This window comes from Oryctolagus cuniculus, chromosome 14, assembly GCF_964237555.1.
Source record: "Oryctolagus cuniculus chromosome 14, mOryCun1.1, whole genome shotgun sequence".
NCBI lineage: Eukaryota > Metazoa > Chordata > Mammalia > Lagomorpha > Leporidae > Oryctolagus > Oryctolagus cuniculus.
The window spans coordinates 85,116,629-85,133,925 of NC_091445.1; the positions used below are offsets into that span (position 1 = coordinate 85,116,629).

At 37.0% G+C, this 17,297-nt stretch overlaps 1 protein-coding gene across 6 annotated transcripts in view; it reads left to right on the forward strand.

Moving 5' to 3' along the window:
- RNF180 (ring finger protein 180) overlaps nt 1–17,297 on the forward strand; it is a 241,324-nt gene that overhangs the window by 65,747 nt on the left and 158,280 nt on the right. For all 6 annotated transcript variants that reach the window (XM_070056912.1, XM_070056913.1, XM_070056914.1 and 3 more), the window contains one exon: nt 3,507–3,542. In XM_070056912.1, the coding sequence (XP_069913013.1) occupies nt 3,507–3,542 (36 nt within the window). The remainder of the gene's footprint in view (nt 1–3,506; nt 3,543–17,297) is intronic.

Genomic DNA, 17,297 nt, shown 5'->3' on the forward strand with positions numbered 1-17,297 from the left:
AAACTTTTAAAAATTTGTCTTTATTATTTACTTATTAATATTAATAATAGGTCTTATTAATCAGTGCATTGAATATTAATATCCAAAGAACTAAAATATAGAAAGTTGCAACTTTGTTAAGTGAACTCATTGTGGCATATGATCCTAGTGATAAAATCAGTAAAATAAAATTACTGCATTGAAGACTTTCATCAGATGAGTTATTTTTATCCTCTTTCAGTTACATGCCATAATTATAATTATAGGTAACTATTATATTTTTAACTTACTGTCAACAAGAGCATTTCAGTTTGGTTTATTTGGAAGTGATGGTGTAATGTGACATCAAAGTATATATTATGTAAAAACTGGATATGTTTAACATCATTATAATATGCTTCCTGGTTTAATTTGTTGAAGCTTTAAAATTGAAATTTTTATTGAATTTTTATAAGCCTACATACATTAGGTATGATTATTCAGAAGAATACCTTAAAATAATTAATGTACAAGGCTCTTAATTCTCTAGCAATTGGAAATTTAAAAGAACTGTGAAAATTATACTTGCTCTGTTAATGTAAATAAATGCAGATTACATCTTTGCAGTTTTAAAGATGTTTTAATTTCTAGGCTAAGTACTTGTGAAAACTTCAGGTTCACCATTAATCATTTTCCAGCATAAGAATGCTCTATTTTTACATGGTTTAGACTCAGGCTAAAGCAAGAGCAAAGTAAAGGCTTTTTTTTTTTTGTATAGATGAAGTTATTCATTCACACACCTATGATTCGCCCAATCTGCTTAGCTAATGGACAACAGATAATAAGTCCTGGATCTGTGACAGGTCACTGAAGGGAATGGCATAGCAGAATCTTAGAAGGTTTGCTTGCACAGGAGCTATGGGCAAACAAATGTCCAAAGACTCTTCAGCAAAAAAAATTTAAAAGAGTAGGCTACATAGAAATTTGCTTAGTTAATGATATGAGTAGATATCATGAGTATAGCTAGAAAGAATAATAATCATTTTTAAATGTTTTTACTAACAAGCAAAAGATGTCCTCATAAGAGTTACTATCTGAAGTAAATTAATGGTGTAGTTATGCAGCTCATTCCATATTTGATGAAGAGTAACTAATTCTGTAAACATTTTTCAAATGCCTATTTGAAATACCATTCCTTTGAATAGATACTTCATTTTAAAAAAAAAAAAATTATTTATTATTTGAAAGGCAGAGTGATAATGAAAGGAAGAGAGTGAGAGGAAGAGAACTCTTCCATCCTCTGGTTAACTCCCCAAATGCCTATAGTAGGCTGGGCCAGGCCAAAGCAAGGAGCCTAGAATTCCATCTGAGTCTTCCAAGCGGGTGGCAGAGACCCAAATACTTGGGGGTGTTATGTACTGCTTTCTCAAGTGCTTTAACCGGGAGCTGGATCTGAAGTGGAGCAACCTGGACTTGAATTGGCACTCAGTTATGGGTTGCCAGCATTGCAAGAAGTGGTTTACTTGCTGGTCCACAATGTAGATCCCTGAATATTACTTCAATACAGATCCTACACCTTCCCTTTTTTTTTAAATGAAGAAGATAAGCATATAAAATATACAGTAAAAGGTACTACTATTAAAGATAATTTTTTTAAGTTTAGAATACTTATTTGAGAAATCTGGATTTTTGATTATGATTTGTAATTTTTAATGATTTTTTTTCTGTAAGCTAGACATCTTTCAGTGGTATATACTGTGATAGTGTTCATGACACTACAAAAACAATTTAAATTTTTGAAGCTTTGTATTGTTGATAAGAATGCTATGGAACCAGAAACTATAGCCAGCTTTCAGTGGTTTTGTTCTACCAAAGTTAATTGAGCCTTTAATTTGGGGAAAGACGTAATACTGAACTGCATTTAACCAGCAAACCCCTTTTTATCCAGCATAGCTCCACCCTTTTAATTGTCATGCAGTAAAATTGAATCATTCCTGCATATAACTATAGCTCTATGATTTAAACATGTATAGAGTGCAAATAATGACTACCACAGCAAGGACACAGAACACTTCCCCACCAAGCTTCTTTATGCTATGTGCCATCATAATCACACCCTTTTCCATCCCTAATCCTGGAAAACCACTTCTGATCTTTTCTCCATTATTTAAACTTTATTTTTTGATACTGTTATAGTCTTATACAAAATCAAATTATACGTATTATTGTATATAATCTTCCGAGACTTCTTTAAAAACATATTTGGGGTGGGGGAGAAACACATTCAAAGAAAAAGAGAGCTCTCCCTCTTCTGTTACGCTCCCCAAATGCCTGCATTGTCTGAAGCTGGGCCAGGGCTGATACCAGGAATCAGGAACGCAAGCCAGGTCTCCCACATAGGAGGCAGAAATGGAATAACTTGACCTGTCACCACTGCTTCCCAGAATCCGAAATCAGGAGCCAGAGCTGGCAATTGAACCCATGTACTCAGATAATGGCCTGGGAATGTCATAACTGCTACACTAAATATCCACACTGAGACTGGCTTCTTTTTAATTTTTATTAATTTATTGATTGATTTTTATTTGAAAGGCAGAGAAACAGAGAAAGATAGAGAAATTTTCCATCTGCGAGTTCACTCCTTGAATGCTTGCGACTGCCAGAGTTGGGCCAAGCTGAACGGGAGTCTTGAATCCAAGTCTTACATGTGGATAGCAGGAACCCAACCACTTGAGCCATTACCTGCTGCCTCTTAGGTTGACGTTAACAGGAAACTGAGATCAGAAGCAGAGCTGGGACTAAAACCCAGACACTTCAATATGGAAAACGGGTATTCTAAGAGGTCTTTTAACCACTGTACACAACATCCATTCTGAGACTGGCATATTTCATTCAGCACAATTGCCTGTGAGGGGAAAGATATTTAGGCTAGTAGTAAGACACTGATTAAGATGCCTGTGTCCCATATGTGAATACCTGGGTATAATACCTAACTCTGATTCCTGACTCCAGCTTCCTGCTAACAGGGACCCTGGGAGGCAGCAGCGATGGCTCAAGTAATTGAGTTCCTGTCACTTACATCGAAGAACTGGAATGAGTTCCTAGCTCTTAGTGTTGGCTCAGACCACCTCTGGCTGTTGTATGCATTTGAGGGAATGAACCAGTGGATGGGGGTACATTCTGTCTTCCCCCTGCCAATAAATAAAAATCAAAAAACATTTTGCCTATGAATTCATCCAACTTGTTGAATATACTTCAAAAAATTTGTGGAAAATATATTTTATGAAGATTCTCTGGATGGATTAAATTTTTTTTCCAGCAAGAAAACTTATCTTTTAATTCCATTTTCCAGAACCTTTTTGAAGCACCCTATACCTACAATTCTTTTTTATAGTTCAGTGTCAGTCTATCATATGAATGAACCATAGTTTATCCATTCAGCTGTGGAAGGACAGGTGGGTTGTTCCACGTTTTAACAATTATGAGTAGAACTGTTATAAACATTCATGCACATGTTCTTTTGTGAACCTGAATTTTTATTTCTTTAGGTTAAATACCCAGGAGTGGGATTGCTGAATCACATGGTAAGTGTATATTTAACTAAGAAACTGTCAAATTGTTTTCCATAATGACTACCATTTTGCACTAAGCAGTAATGTAAGGGAGTTCATTTGCTGTGTGTCCTTGAAAGCAGGCATGTGGTATCCTCAGTAATTTTCATTTAAATACTATACATATATAATATAGTAGTGTCACCTTGTGGTTTTAATTTGTGTTTGAATGATAATGTTGAGAATCTTTCTTATGCTTGTTTTCATTTTTATATAACCCTTAGTGAAATATCTCCTCACTTCCTTTGTTCAATTTTTAATTGGCTATCTTCTTCCTAATTTTGAGAGTTGTTTGCATGTTTTGGAAACAGGTCCTGCCTTGGATATGTGATTTTTATTCTAGTCTGTAATTTGTCTTTTTATTCTCTTACCTGTTTTTCACCAGAAAAACTGGCTTATCTTTGGTGAAGTCAATTTTTCAGTTTTTATTAAAGTAGTTCATAATTTTGGTGTCATGTCTAGGAACTCTATCTTACCATAGATTAGGAAGATTTTCCCTGTGTTCTCTTCTAAAAGTATTAATAGTTTTATACATTGAGGATCGTGATTTGTTTTAGATTGATTTTTAAAATAAGGTGTGAGGTTCATTTTAAAGTCCATTATTTTGCATAGAGTTGCTCAGCTTTTCGAGCACTGTTGGTTAATAACACTGTCTTTGCTTTGAAATGATTTGCAGCTTTGTCAAAAATCACTTGACTGTATATGTGTGCATCTGTTTTTGGACTCTTGTTCAGTTAATCTTTATGTCTGTATTTGCTAGTATTTTCTCTTGTTTATTGTAGATTTATTCTAAGTCCTAACATAAGATACTGTGAATCTTCCACCAAAAGTGTTCTTTTTCAAAATTGTTTTAGCTATTCTAGTTCCTTTGATTTTCTATATAAAATTTAGAATTAGCCTTTTTAAATTAAAAGAAAATTATATTGGGATTTTGGTTGAAATTGTGTTAAATGTATATAGATCAATGTGAACATGTTTGTTCATTTAATTTAGGTCTTTGATTTATTTCATCAATATTTTGCAGTTTTCAGCATTCAGAAATTGTGTTGTTAGATTTATACTTAAGTATTTCTTCTTTGCGGGTAAAGTTTTTTTTTTAATTTATTGATTTACAATTGGACATTGATGGTGTTTAAAGCACTATTTTTGTTTGATTTTGTCTTGCGATGTTGACAGTACAGATTTTTAACATTTTAGTTGGATTTACAACTATGTTTTTATATTTTAACACTCTTTATAAATAATAATGTTTAATTTTAATTTCTACTTGTTTATTATAATATACAGAAATGCAATTAATATTTATCTTTTGATCTTCAATCCTGCCATTTTTCTGCTGTCGGGTATTAATGATAGTGGGTTTTTGTTTTTATTTTTTGGTAAATCACATTAGGTTTTGTACTTAGATAATCATTTTACTTGCAAGTAAAAACTACCTTTTTCTTCCTTTCCAATCTGGATTTTTTCATTTTTTTTTCCTTGTGTTGTACTGAGTTGAACCTCAGGACAGTGCTAAATAGAAGTTGTAGAGCAGACATCCTTGTCTTTTTCCTGATGTCTAGGAAAACATTCATCAGTTAGTATGTTGTTAGTTGTAGGTTCTTTGTAAATTCTCTTTAAAAAAAAAAAAAAAACTTTTTTATATGAAAGGCTGAGTGACAGAGAGAAGAGGGAAAAACAGAGAGGAAGAGATCATCTGTCTACTGGTTCAGTTCTCCAAATGGCTGCCACTGCCAGTACTGAGCCAGACTGAAGACAGGATCCAGGAATAGCATCCTGGTCTCCCACAAGGGTGACAGGAGCCCAAGTACCATGGCCATCTTATGCTGCCTTCCCAGCACTCTCGCAGGGAATTGGATCTGAAGAGAACAGCTGGGACTTAGAGTGTCTCTCTGGTAGAGATGCTGGTATCACAAGCAGCAACTTACCCCCTTTGCCAAAATCCTGGCTCCTGGAGATACTCTTTATCAGGCCAAGGAAGCTTCCTTTTATTACTAGTTTGCTTATGATTTTGTCCTGAATGGAAGTTGAATTTTGTCAAATGGTTTATCTTTTTCAATGTATATAATTAAGTGTTTTGAGTGTTAATATATTGATTCTCAAAAATTGAGCCAGTCTTATATTCCCACAGTGAGCTTCACTTTGTTGTTATTATTCTTTCTATATAGTGCTGGGTATTATTTTGCTGATTGTTTTAAGGCTTTTTCTTTTCTTTTTTTTTTTTTTCTTTTGTGCCTCTGTCATAAAGGATATTTGTCTGAAATTTTCTCTTTTTTTGTATTGTCTTTGTGTGGTTTTGATATCAAAGTAGCTCTACCATTAAAGTTAGTTTTCTGCTTTTCTGCTTCCTGGAAAATATTGTAAAAGATTAATATTATTTTTGGCATCAGTAATCACCCTAGGCTCTTGTCATGAGTTGCCATGGCTATGGAAGCCCCCTGAGTTCACTGACTCTGATCATTTTTAGACAAGGCCATGGTCAAAGTGGAAGTTCTCTCCTCCCTTCAGAGAAAGGTACCTCCTTCTTTGATGACCCATTCTTTCCACTGGGATCTCACTCGTGGAGATCTTTCATTTAGTTTTTTTTTTCCCCCAGAGTGTCTTGGCTTTCCATGCCTGAAATACTCTCATGGGCATTTCAGCCGGATCTGCATGCCTTAAGGGCTGATTCTGAGGCCAGAGTGCTATTAGGACATTTGCCATTCTATGGGTCTGCTGTGTATCTCACTTCCCATATTGGATCATTCTCTCCCTTTTTGATTCTATCAGCTAGTATTTGCAGACACTATTCTTGTTTACGTGATCCCTTTGGTTCTTAGTCCTATCATTACGATCAATTGTGAACAGAAATTGATCACTGGGAGTAGTGAGATGGCATTGGTACATGCCACCTCGATGGAATTGAATTGGAATCCCCTGGTATGTTTCTAACTCTACTGTTTGAGGTAAGTCAGCTTGAGCATGTCCCGAATTGCACATCTCTTCCCTCTCTTATTCCCACTCTTATATTTAACAGTGATCACTTTTCAGTTAAGTTTCAGGACTTAAGAAGAATTGTGTATTGATTATAGTATTCAACCAAAAGTATTAAGTAGAACAAACAAAAAAAATACTAAGAAGGATAACATATTAAGCTGCTTATCAACAGTCAGGGTGAGGGCTGATCAAGTCACCGTTTCTCATAATATTCATTTCACTTTAACAGGTTTCCTTTTTGGTGCTCAGTTAGTTGTCACCTACCAGGGAGAACATGTGGTATTTGTCCCTTTGGGATTGGCTTATTTCACTCAACATAATGTTTTCCAAATTCCTAACAGGGATCACTTCTCAGTTAAAATTTAAACACCTAAGAATAATTGTGTGTTAATTACAGAGTTCAACCAATGGTACTAGAATAAAAAAAAATACTAAAATGAAAATGTTTGATAATGAAACAACCTGGCCTCAAGATGTCTTTGCTGGAAGACACAGGGTTAATTTTGGTAATTTGTTATTTTCAAGGAATTAAGTTTTAAAAATTACGTGTGTAGCATTGTTCATAGTATGTATTTATTATCCTTTTTTTTTCTTTGGGGTCTATAGTGATACAGATTTTTCAATTCTAATAATGGTAATATATGTCTTCTCTTTTTAATTTTTTAAATTTTTCTGGAGGTTTATCAGTTTTATTAATCTTTTCAAAAATATCTTGAGATATCAGTGATTTTTCTCTATTGTTTGATTGTTTTTTTGTCTCTCATATGATTTTATTTATTTATTTATTTATTGTAACTTTTATTTAATGAATATAGATTTCCAAAGTACAGCTTATGGACTACATTGGCTTCCCCCACCATGACTTCCCTCCCACCCGCAACCCTCCCCTTTCCCGCTCTCTCTCCCCTTCCATTCATATCAAGATTCATTTTCAATTTTCTATATATACAGAAGATCAGTTTAGTATACATTAAGTAAAGCTTTCAACAGTTTGCACCCCCATAGAAACACAAAGTGAAAAATACTATTCGAGTACTCGTTATAGCATTAAATCTCAATGTACAGCACATTAAGGACAGAGATCCTACATGAGGAGTAAGTGCACAGTGACTCCTGTTGTTGACTTTACAAATTGACACTCCTGTTCATGGCATCAGTAATCTCCCTATGCTCTGGTCATGAGTTTCCAAGGCTATGGAAGCCTTTTGAGTTCTCCGACTCTTATCTTATTTAGACAAGGTCATAGTCAGAGTGGAAGTTCTCTTCTCCCTTCAGAGAAAGGTACCTCCTTCTTTGAAGACCTGTTCTTTCCACTGGCATCTCACAGAGATCTTTCATTTAGTTCCCCCTCCCCCCCGAGTGTCTTGGCTTTCCATGCCTGAAATACTCTCATGGGCTTTTCAGCCAGATCCGAATGCCTTTAGGCCTGATTCTGAGGCCAGAGTGCTGTTTAGGACATCCACCATTCTATGAGTCTGCTGAGTATCTCACTTCCCATGTTGGATCACTCTCCCCTTTATTTATTCTATCGGTTAGTATTAGCAGGCACTAGACTTATTTATGTGCTCCCTTTGACTCTTAGTCCTTTCATTATGATCAATTGTGAACTGAAATTGATCACTTGGACTAGTTTGATGGCATTGATACATGCCACCTTGACGGGATTGAATTGGAATCCCCTGGTATGTTTCCAACTCTACCATTTGGGGCAAGTCAGCTTGAGCATGTCCCAAATTGTACATCTCTTCCCTCTCTTATTCCCACTCTTATGTTTAACAGGGATCACATTTCAGTTAAATTTTAACACTTAAGAATAACTGTGTATTTTGTTTTATTGTTTTCAAAGTCATTGATTTCTGCTGTTTTTATTATTTATTTCCTTTGCTTTGAATTTACCTTTCTCATTTAACTTTTTTTTAATGGTGGAAACTTATACTACTCATTTGATCCCATCTTTTTTTCTCTTCTAAGCCTTTAATTCTTAAATTTTCCTTAATTACTGCATTCATTTTATAATTAAATTTTGTTATATAACTGAATTCTTATATTCATTTCATACTATTTTCTGATTTCTTTGGCCCACTTAGTTTGCTTAAGTTATTGGCATGAAAAGGCTAAAATTTCAGCATATTGAGGAATTTAATAAAAAAAATCCTAAGGCAAAATATATCATCCTCTGGATTAAAAAAAAAATAAAACTACCACTAGTATCTTTGGATAGTATTTCTAAATAAATATTTTTTAAACAGCAATTTATTCTATCATTTTTGATTGTCCTGACTTTGGATCTATTTAGTATGAACAAAAGAAAATGTCTCTTTAAAGGCCACAGGAAACATTGTGAAAAAAGAGAGCTCACCTTATGTTTCTAAGGGATATTGTGAATGAAAATCTAAAATCATTGACCACATATTATGAGTATAATAAAGCAATGCAATATTTTTATCACATTTTTCTCAGAGAACAAAATGAGTTAAGGCAACTTGTATTATTGAAAAGGTGTTATTTAGGCACTGAGAACAATACAGGCTAATAAATTATATTAAAAACCTGCTTATTCAGATTTATCTGGAGAACATATGCCATCCACAAAGGCATTATATTTCATTTTCATAGATTTGCACATAGGGACCATTTTTATTTTTTCACTCTTTCTAAAGGCATTCATTTACAATCTTATCACTTGACTCTTTTTCAGATCACATACAAATCACACTCCATATATATATATATATACATATATATGTATATATATATAGTTTTATCTACTTGAGATGGAGAGATACAGGAAAGGAGGAGAAGAGAGGAGACGAGACGAGATAGGAGAAAGAGGAGAGGAAGGAAGAGACAGGGAGATGGCTCCCATCTGCTGGTTTACTCTCTGAATGCTGCATAATGGCCAGGGCTTGACAAAAGCTAGGCTGGGGCAGAAACTGGGAGCCTAGAACTCAGTGTAGGTCTCCCACGTGGATGGCAGGTGCCCATTTTTTCAGCCATCACTTCTGCCTCCTGCATTAGGAAGCTGGAGTAAGGATCCTGAGCCAGGAATTGAACCCAAGCACTATGACATGACACACAGGCATCTTAACCAGCATATTACTGCCTGGCTAAACACCTTCCTCTCCAAATATATATTTGGCTATCTGTGCTTTAGAAATATTGGAGAATTATTCCCCATTCATTCTCCTCTAGGAGAAAATTAATGGTTTGTTGAAATGAAAAACTTAAATAATGAAAATTGACAATTTTAATTACATGATATAGATTTTTATGTTTTTATTAACACAGAAACATAATTATGAAATGGCCTTTTAGGAAAGAAGGTACTTAATAGACTAAAATAACATTATGACCTTCAGTCATATATTAAGACAGATTGGTGTTTGTTGTTTACTTTGTGTGAAATTATTATTTCAATATGTTGTCCCCTCTTCATTTTAGAATTGCAGAAATTGGTCTTGCCCAACATATTGATACTTCTCATCTGCTTCTGCTTCCCAGAAGTCACCATTTACTAGAATAATAAGATATAAATATATAATCAATTTAAATACACACAACTGAATATCTTATTTGCCTTCCTACTATTTCATATAACTTTAGAATATAGATAAGTGAGTAGGTATGGAATAGAATGATATAAATTGATAATTTTTTTGCTCAGCACAATAGTGTATACTTAATAGGTGCTCAAGAATTTAAAATTTTTTTTAATTTTAGAATTTTTTGTAATTTTAGGATAGTTTTAGGTTTATAGAAAAGTTGTGAAGGTAATTCAAAAAGGTCCCCCTTGTCCTCTACCATTAATATCTTAACATTAATATATGTATTTGTCATAATTAATGAGCCAATATTGATACATTATTGTTAATTAAAGGCCATACCTTATTCAGATTTCCTTAGTTTTTACCTAATGCTCTGTTTCTGAATCAGGATCTTACCCAGAATACCATATTACATTAAGTTGTCATGTCTCATTAAGTTCCTCTCGGATGTTATGATTTGTCAGACTTCCCTTGTTTTTGATGATTTTTGACAGTTTTGAGAAATAGTGGTTATTTTGTAGAGTAACTCTCATCTGGAGTTTGAAGTTTTTCCCACAATAAGATTGGGGTAATAGGTTATTTCACAGGTTCCACAAACAACCCCCACATTCAATGATTTGCTAATAGGACCCTCTGGACTGAGTATATAGTCATATTTACAGCTATGTTTTATTCCAAAAAATGGGTGCAAACCAACATCAGCGAAGGATAAAAGGTGCATGGGCAAAATCTGTAAGAAACCAGAGAAGCTTCCAAGAGTTCTCTCCCTATGGAGTTACATAGAATTTGGTTAATTCTTTCAGCAATAAGTTGTGACAAGTGTGGAATGCTGTGTACTAGGGAAGCTCATTGTCGATTCAGCACCTAAGTTTTTTGGTTTGTTTTTAAAATCAGGTGGAGACACAGCCTCCATATACTGGTTCACTCCTCAGATACCCACAGTGGCTAGGGCTGGGTCAGACGGGAGCTGGGGACTGGATCCATAACTACTCAAGCTTCACAAGGTATATATTAATGGAATCTAGGATCTGGGACAGAGCTGGAACTCAAACCCAGCCCCTCCAATATGGGATATAGGCCTCTTAACTGGCTCTATGTCAAATGCTTGCTCTGCACCTTAGGTTTTTATTCGGGTCTGGCCATATAGGTGCCCTCTGCCTAACACATATAAAAATGATAGACTCCCTGAGGAAAAACATGAATACATGTATTCAGCATAAACCAGTGTTTGTACAAACAATTTAGGCACAGTGAACCACTCTCATCAATCATAATGGTGGGAGCCCTTCCAAAATTCAAGGTCCCTTTATGCCAGCCAAGGGCCAACGTTGTAATTGGAGACAGGCCTGCTAGAGTAACACTTCTCTGCACATAGAGATTTGGGAGGAAGGCCGTGGAGCTGCAATGCTGTTTTCAACACGTCACAGGAATACATGTTGTCAGTGTGACTTATCACTGCAGTTAGAAATGATTTTTAACAGAAAGAGGAAAAGCTAATAATTGTCTTATATGCATTATATTAGCTTCCTGTTGCTGCTGTAACAAGTTACCTCAAACATTGTAGCCTAAATGACACAGTTTTGTCATCTGACAGTTCTGGAGTTCACAAGTGAGAAACTGAGCCTGATGGGGCACAAAATCAAGGTGTGGGCAGGGATGCATTGCTTCAGGAGGATCTGCAGTAGAATGTGCTACCATCTGTACCATCTTCAGGAGTCTGCCATCATTCCTTAGCTTGTTGCCTTTTTTCAGTAATGGCATCATTCTAACCCCTGGCTTCTTTCAGCACATCCTCTCTCTGCACTTTCAAGGATCCATATGATTACAGTGGACCCACCTGGATAATCCAGAGTAATCTCCTATCTCAAAGTCCTTACTTTGGGCATAAGTGTAAAGTCTCATTTGCTATGTAAGGTAATTGGTCTAAGAACTGGGACATGAATATCTTTGGGGATTTGTGATTGTGTCTACTTCATCTTACTGTATGCCAGATGTTTTTCTGAGGACTTGATTTCTTTTATTTCTGACACTATTTCATAAGATAATTTCTATTATGATATTCATTTTATATGTGAAGAAATTGAGGCTCTGAGAGTCAGATGCCTTCCCTATGCTCACACACCTAGTATGTGATAATCTAGTTCTGAAAGCTTATGCTCTTTTTTTTTTTTTTTTTGACAGGCAGAGTGGACAGTGAGAGAGAAAGACAGAGAGAAAGGTCTTCCTTTGCCGTTGGTTCACCCTCCAATGGCCGCTGCGGCCAGCGCACTGCGCTGATCCGATGGCAGGAGCCAGGTGCTTCTCCTGGTCTCCCATGGGGTGCAGGGCCCAAGGACTTGGGCCATCCTCCATTGCACTCCCTAGCCACAGCAGAGAGCTGGCCTGGAAGAGGGGCAACCGGGACAGAATCTGGAGCCCCGATCTGGACTAGAACCTGGTGTGCCGGCGCCGCAAGGTGGAGGATTAGCCTAGTGAGCTGCGGCCAGCTTATGCTCTTAATCATTGTTCTGTACTCTTTCAAGAAAGAGATAGCCAGGAGCTTCTTCTGGGTCTTCCACATGGGTGCAGGGGTCCCAGGCCCTTAAACTATCCTCCACTGCTTTCCCAGACACATTAGTAGGGAACTGGGTTTTATCCTTTTTTGATGATTTAGGGAACATTTTGATGATTTAGGAAACATGTAGCTTTATTCTTCATTCTTCCTTTCCTTCATTAATGCTTATTGAGTAGTTTATTCCTTGCCAGAAATTGTGCTAAGTATATAACAATGGATGACATATCCCTCCCCTGAGACCTTTGAGTCTACTGGGGGAAGGTACATATGAATTTCAGTGATAATTTTCTTGTGTGTTTGCAGCAATCCCGTAACATAGATAAGTTTGGCCAGAAATTTACTTAATAGAAGAGTGCTTTGGCCAGGACCTTGAGATGTCACTGAGAGTCCAAGAGCAATCACAAAGAGAAAGCTTGACTGGGAGAGAGTAGGAAAATTGTATAGAGGCAGGAAAAGTGGTGACAGGAGGGGGCCTGTGATCAGCTGGTGAAGAATTATGCTACCGTGACAGAAACTTATGTTTGATGCTGAGGAAACCATGAAGCTGCTAGAGTAGCACCAGGCCTAGCGTGCACTAGGAGCTCAGTGCTAATTACCCAGGTAGGTCCCTGCCACTCACACGAGAGACCCAGATTGAGTTCTAGGCTCCTGACTTGTTCTTGCCAATAGCAAAGGAAGACCTTTCTCTCTGTCTCTCTCTCTCTCTGTCCACTCTGCCTGTCCAAAAAAAAAAAAAAAAGGTGATTGGGTCATGAGGGCTCTTTCCTTGTTCGTGGGATTAAGGCATGCTTTATAGCAGCATTTGGCTGGTTTACTCTCTTGCCTGTCCACCCTGAGAAAGCAGCAAGAAGGCTCTCGCCAGGCTAAATATCAGCGCCTTGATCTTGGACTTTCCAGCCTCCAGAACTATGAGAAAATAATTTTTTGTCCTTTAGAAATCACACAGTCTCAAGGATGCTGTTATAGTATACCAGTGGACTAAGGTACCAAGTTTTGTGTAGTGTTAACTTGTTTGGGATAGGTAAAATCAGAATCATCAGAGTAACACCGAAATCTGAAATTTACACTGTAGTTCTGAGCTTAGTGTTAGCTGTGTTTGATGAATATCATTAGGTGGTGTCTTCAGCTCTTTGGGCCTTGTGTGCCTCCTGGGAAATTGCTTCCAAACCTCCACAGTGGTTTAATTTACTTGCTATATCAACCAAGATGGACTCTGCCCATCTGTTTTGTCTCTCATTGCCCCGTTTCTGCCCTTACTCATTTTTCAAGCCAGGCACTTTTTGGCAATGCCTCATTGTCCTATTCAAACCTTCTTGAAACTTGTCCCATGCTGAAATGCAAGTCTCACGTGTGGAAAGCCCACTATATCAGCTTGCATACGTCTGCCAGCTGAGAAGATGCCTGGAATCTTGTCCGTGGCTGGACGTGGTCAGTAAGACCCTTTATTCCCTTAAGGGTGTGGGGAGTATGTTCTGGAGTGCTATATAGAAGGCTCCCACTCTGTTAATTATGTTTTATTTATGTTTTATTTCTTATGCTGGGTAGTATCATCACAAGTTTTTTTTTTTTAAAGATTTATTTATTTATTTGAAAGTCTGAGTTACAGAGAAAGAGAGGCAGAAAGAGAAGCAGACAGAGGTCTTCCATCTGCTAGCTGGTTCACTCCCCAGTTGGCTGCAACAGCCGGAGCTGTGCTGATCCGGAGCCAGAAACCTCCTCCAGGTCTTCCCATGTGGGTGCAGGGGCCCAAAGATTTGGGCCATCTTCCATTGCTTTCCCAGAGCATAGCAGAGAGCTGGATCGAAAGTGGAGCAGGTGGGACTCGAACTGGTGCCCATATGGGATGCCAGCACTACAGGTGTCAGCTTTACCCACTATGCCACTGCACTGGCCCAATCATCACAGATTTGATCTTCAGTTCTGTTCTGTTTTATAAAATGTTGAAAACCCAATTATAAGTCACACTACTCTAATAATGTGATACCCTTTTTATTCATTGCTTTGCTGCACAATCTTAGATCACTTACCTTTCTTCTTTGAAATCTGGAGAGAAAATCTCTAACGTAGATAACATAAGCAAGTATTCTTTTACCTAAGAGGTTCAACTTTTAAATAACGCTTTTTCTAATACTCCATCAGAATAAAAATTGAATGTTTAATAACCCATGACCAAAACTCTCCACTAAGAACTAACTGTGTCTGTGTTCCACTAGGACATGCAGAAGAGCTCTTAAATTTGTGCTTTTATGACTCCCTCTGAAGTGCTAGTTTCTTAAAAGTGAAATGGATCACCATGTTTTCCAACAGCAGAGGGCACCAAGTTTCCTCCAGGAGCAAAACAATCAGAATTATTTCTTTCCCTCAGAGAAATTCATATACTGGGGTAGAAAATAGAGTGGCATATTTTTCATCTCTTGATAAATCAAAAGGTAAGAGATTTTGTGTTTTGTGAGAAAGAGCTTACAGAATCATAGTAAGACCTTCTCTTCATCAGCTAAGGGCCTGTCAATTCATTATAGATTTGTTCCGAGGGGATAAAACAGCTAGTCTGGGTTAATGCTTAGGATAACTTAGTTTTGAGGATTTACAGTTGGTTGTATAGATCCTGTTTTTGAAGTTTCAGGTGTGATGTACAGTGTAGGTATGACCTATAAATTCATGACAGAATCAGCGGCAAGTGTTTCAGTGTGGGATGTGGTACTGGCAGGTGAGAGTGATATGATGTTAGGTTGCAGATCACAGTGAATCATCCATAGGTTGATGTTTAGCAGAGTTTTATTGACTTGCATTTGACAAACCATACTTTCCACATTCTTGAATAAAAGAGGGATTGGAACAATGACTAGTATCCATCCAATGACTTCATTTCATTAACTATAGTTTTTTTGTCTTCATTAAATATTTTAAGATATTTTTATAGTGTATATTAAATTGGTTTTGGTGTTAGGTCTTATTTTTTTTCTTTTATTTCCAACAGAATTTTATAATCTTTTAGGCTAATTACTAGCAGTTATAAATAGGACAACTTCTCATATAAAGCAGTAGCATAATCCACCTGGATAAGTATCAAGCATGTATTTTAAGGATATGAAGTTACCAGCTCCCTCTGTGTACCTTGACAGTATATTTGTTTCCTATTGCTACTCTAACAAATGACCACAAATTAGTTATTTTTTTTAACTTTTTTAAAATTTATTTTGAGAGTTAGTGTTACAGACAGTGAGAAGGAAAGACGGAGAGAAAGGTCTTCCTTCCTTTGGTTCACTCCCCAAATGGCTGTAATGGCCGAAACTGTGCCAATCTGAAGCCAGGAACCAGGAGCTTCTTCCTGGTCTCCCATGTGGGTGCAGGGGCCCAGGGACTTCGGCCATCTTCTGCCTCTTTCCCAGGCCATAGTAGAGAGCTGGACTGGAAGCGGAGCAGCCAGGACTAGAACCGGTCTTATATGGGATGCCGGTGCCACAAGCAGAGTATTAACCTACTGTGCCATAGTGCCAGCCCCCACAAATTAGTTATTTAAGACATAGAAATTTATTATACTTCTGGGGTTTAGAATTCTGAAATAGATCTTACTAGACTGAAATCCGGGTGTGTTTGGCAGGCCGCCTTCCTTTCTGGAGACTCTCCAGAGAAATCTGTTTTTTTTTGTTTGTTTTTGTTTTTATTTTTTATTTATTTATTTTTTTAACCTTTTCTATCTTCTGCAATCTATCTGCATCTTGGCCTGTGTCTGTCTTCTCTCTTCAAAGTCAGCAGTACCTGGTAAGGCCTTTTTCATAATGTCATCTTCCTAGTTCTTTCTTTTCTGCTTCCCTCTTCCTCACATGAGGATGTTGTGATTAATTGGGCCCACCAAATTAATGCAGAATCCACAATAATGTTATTTAAGGTCAACTGGTGAGCCACCTTCATTCTGTCTGGAATCTGAATTTCCAAAGTCATTTTATATAATATATTCACAGATATTAGGAATTAAGAAATGTCTCAGGGCCAGCATTGTGCCATAGCAGCGTAACTGGTTTAGCAACAACAGCATCCTGTCAAGTCTTGGCTACCTCAATTCCAATCCAGCTTCCTGCTAATGCACCTGGGAAGGCATAGATAATGTTCCAGTTATTTAGACCCTTGCTACCTGTGTGGGAGATGAAATTCCTGTCTCCTGGCTTCAGCCTGTCCCAGCCCTGATTGTTATCGCTATTTGGGGAGTGAGCCAGCAGGTGGGAGATCTGTCTCTTTGATGCTCTGCTTTTCAAATAAATAAACCTTATTATTTTTTTAATATGAGCATCTGTAGAGAATGAGGACTTTATGTGCCTGTCTCAGATAGTTTTGTTAGAATCTTTGATTCAGGCTAGAAGAAGAGGTAGCTACTTATGTGTCCTTCCAGAAAAATCTATTTTCTCTGACCTTACCAGGAATTTCCACATTACTTATCTGTTTTTTGTTGGTGTTCTGGGAATGATTATGTGTCCTAGGAGGCATAATTCATTAATTATATATTCACTGTTAGTCTCATAATTTGACATAAATGATCAGATGAGTCCAGTGGGTCCTGCCTAAGTAGGATAAAGGACAGTTTAGTTTGGGTGGGGAAACTGGATCAGGAAAGGTAATAGGTACAAGGCATTGTTTGAAAATGGTTAATGGGCCCTG